The 2,394-nt window shown below is 54.3% G+C and overlaps 1 protein-coding gene across 1 annotated transcript in view; it reads right to left on the reverse strand.

Moving 5' to 3' along the window:
- Positions 1 to 794: 794 nt before the first annotated feature.
- NKX2-6 (NK2 homeobox 6) overlaps positions 795 to 2,394 on the reverse strand; it is a 3,353-nt gene continuing 1,753 nt past the window's right edge. Inside the window, exon 2 of the mRNA XM_009884150.1 lies at positions 795 to 1,387. Coding sequence (XP_009882452.1) covers positions 795 to 1,387 — 593 coding nt within the window. The remainder of the gene's footprint in view (positions 1,388 to 2,394) is intronic.

Consider the following 2,394-nt stretch of genomic DNA (forward strand, 5'->3'; position numbering starts at 1 on the left):
CAAGAAGGAGGGGGATGGGGTGGTGGGGGGTGGGGGGGGGGGAATGGACTACATGGCAATTATCTTTCTGAGTTAATTATTAGTATCAAGATTGATTTGGGGGGTTTTTTGTTTTGTTTTTGTTCTTTTTTTTTTTAACCTTTGGATCAGATTTTGATGCTCAAATGCAAGTTGGGGATAGGAAAAGTCAGAATACCAAGTGAGGAATGGCAAGAGAGTGGAAATGCACAATTTCCTCAATTCATCGTTTATTTGCAAATAATGACAATAGCAATAAAGAGAGAAATAAACACCTGTGCTGGGAGATATTAAGAAATATATATCAGAAATGTATCTCAAAAGATTAGAGGAACTCAAAGCATTAAATAGAGTTCATAAAAAAGTGAATGCACAGAGATGTGCACAGACCCTGTTTTCCGGTTGTCCTTAGGAAGAAAACCAGTGCTCATACCCTCTTGACGGCCGCGCACCAGTGTCCTGGAAGATCAAACCCTTTGGGAGTGGGAAGGGTCAGACTCCGAAACATTTGCGTTTAAATAAATAAATGCCCTCAGTGTTCGGGTCCCAAATGGCGCAGTGCTGGAGCAGCAGCGTCCCCCTCTCTCCTCCCCTGCCTCTGCAGAGATGTGACCACATGAGCTGCCGGGAGGGGACGGATGCTCCGGAGACATCCCACGGTCCGGGGTGGCAGAAACCCTCCGGATTCAGCTCCCACCCCGACGAAGGCTGGGCTCCGGAGCGGAGGGGGGGACTTTCCTCCCCGCTTTTCAGGCGGTCCTGACCTCCGTGGCCATCTACCAAGCCCTGATCCCCGCTTGCGTGGTGGCTTGCAAGCCCGCGGGCTGGTGCTGAGCAGCGCTGGCCATGCCCAAGCTCACGTTCACGGCGGGGCTGCCGGGGGCGGCGCTGGGGGGCACCCCGGTGTAGCCCCCGCCATAGGCAGCACCGTACGGGCTGCTGCTATAGGCACTGTAGTAGGAGCTGTAGGAGTAAGGGCTGGCGGTGATGCCGTATGGGGCTGGATAAGGCTGGGAACCCCCAAGACAGGGTTTGCCGTCCCTGACCAGTACGGGCACTGCCACCCTCCGCGGGGGCAGCGGGTGGGCAGCCAGCTCCAGGGATTTATCCTGCCTTTGCCTCTTGCATTTGTACCTCCGGTTTTGGAACCAGATTTTCACCTGGGTGGAGGTGAGCTTGAGCACGCTGGCGAGGTGCTCCCTTTCCGGAGCGGAGAGGTATTTCTGTTGCTTAAATCGCCGCTCCAGTTCAAACACCTGAGCTTGGGAGAATAAAACTCGGGGTTTTCTCCGCTGTCGCTGCTTGGGATGGTGGTAGGGGTCGGCTTTCTTCTCGTCTGCCTCGAAAGGGTGGCCGAGCAAACATTTTCCTGCAGCAAGAAAAACCCAAAGCCAAGAGAGACCCAAGTCCAGTTCCATTCCCAGCGAGGATGTGTTTCCAAAGGAGGGAACAAATTGGGAATGGGCACCCTTGGGAATAAGATGAAGTAGGACTGATAGTTGATAAATTTAATATGAACTTTCCTGTTTAATGGGCATTCAAGAAAGTTCCCTTTTTGAAGCCTGCCTGTTATGTGAATTTTGGATAATGCCGCCTTTCGGTCCCTCCTAACGATGCCTGTGCCGCTGTGGTGCTGCCACTGCAGCAGCCCCAGCCTGGAGGGGCAGAAGGAAAGTGGGGTACACCGCAGGTTAGAGTACCCCACAACACAAATCCCCTTCCCCACCGTCCTGTGCCAGAGGGATGGAAGCGATGGCAGTCAGACCTCTGGCAGGATTTACCTCCTGTGCCTGAGGAAAAGGGAATCCCGCAGCTCTCTGAATTTAAGCAAAACCAGAAAAAAATGGTTGGGAATGAAGGAGGAAAAATTGTTAGATCTGAGAGAGGATGTAAAGCAGTTGGTTGTTGTTGTTGCTGTTTTTTAATTCGCTGGGGTTTTGTGTCTCAGGGGGGCTAGACGGGGGTCTCACACGGCGATGGCTTCCCTGCTGGTGGGATGCTCTGGGGTACCCTGGCAGCCCCAGCGGGGGCTCAGGCAGTTGGTTGTTGTTGTTGCTGTTTTTTAATTCGCTGGGGTTTTGTGTCTCAGGGGGGCTAGACGGGGGTCTCACACGGCGATGGCTTCCCTGCTGGTGGGATGCTCTGGGGTACCCAGAAACGGGGTGCTGGAGCGCTGCGTCTGCAGACAGAGAGTGCTCCCCGGGCTCCTCTCGCCCTCTCCGGCTCTTTAGCTCTGTATCCCAGTGCCGCCCAGCGTGCAGGCTCTGGTCCTACTGCTTTCCCCGTTTCTCCGCTCCGCAGCCGCCGGGCATTTAGAAAAACGCGAGCAAAGGAGATTTGGTGGGATTGTAGCGGCGGGGAGAAGGGGGGACCCCC

This window comes from Charadrius vociferus, unplaced genomic scaffold (assembly GCF_000708025.1).
Source record: "Charadrius vociferus isolate BGI_N301 unplaced genomic scaffold, ASM70802v2 scaffold384, whole genome shotgun sequence".
NCBI classification, from domain to species: domain Eukaryota; kingdom Metazoa; phylum Chordata; class Aves; order Charadriiformes; family Charadriidae; genus Charadrius; species Charadrius vociferus.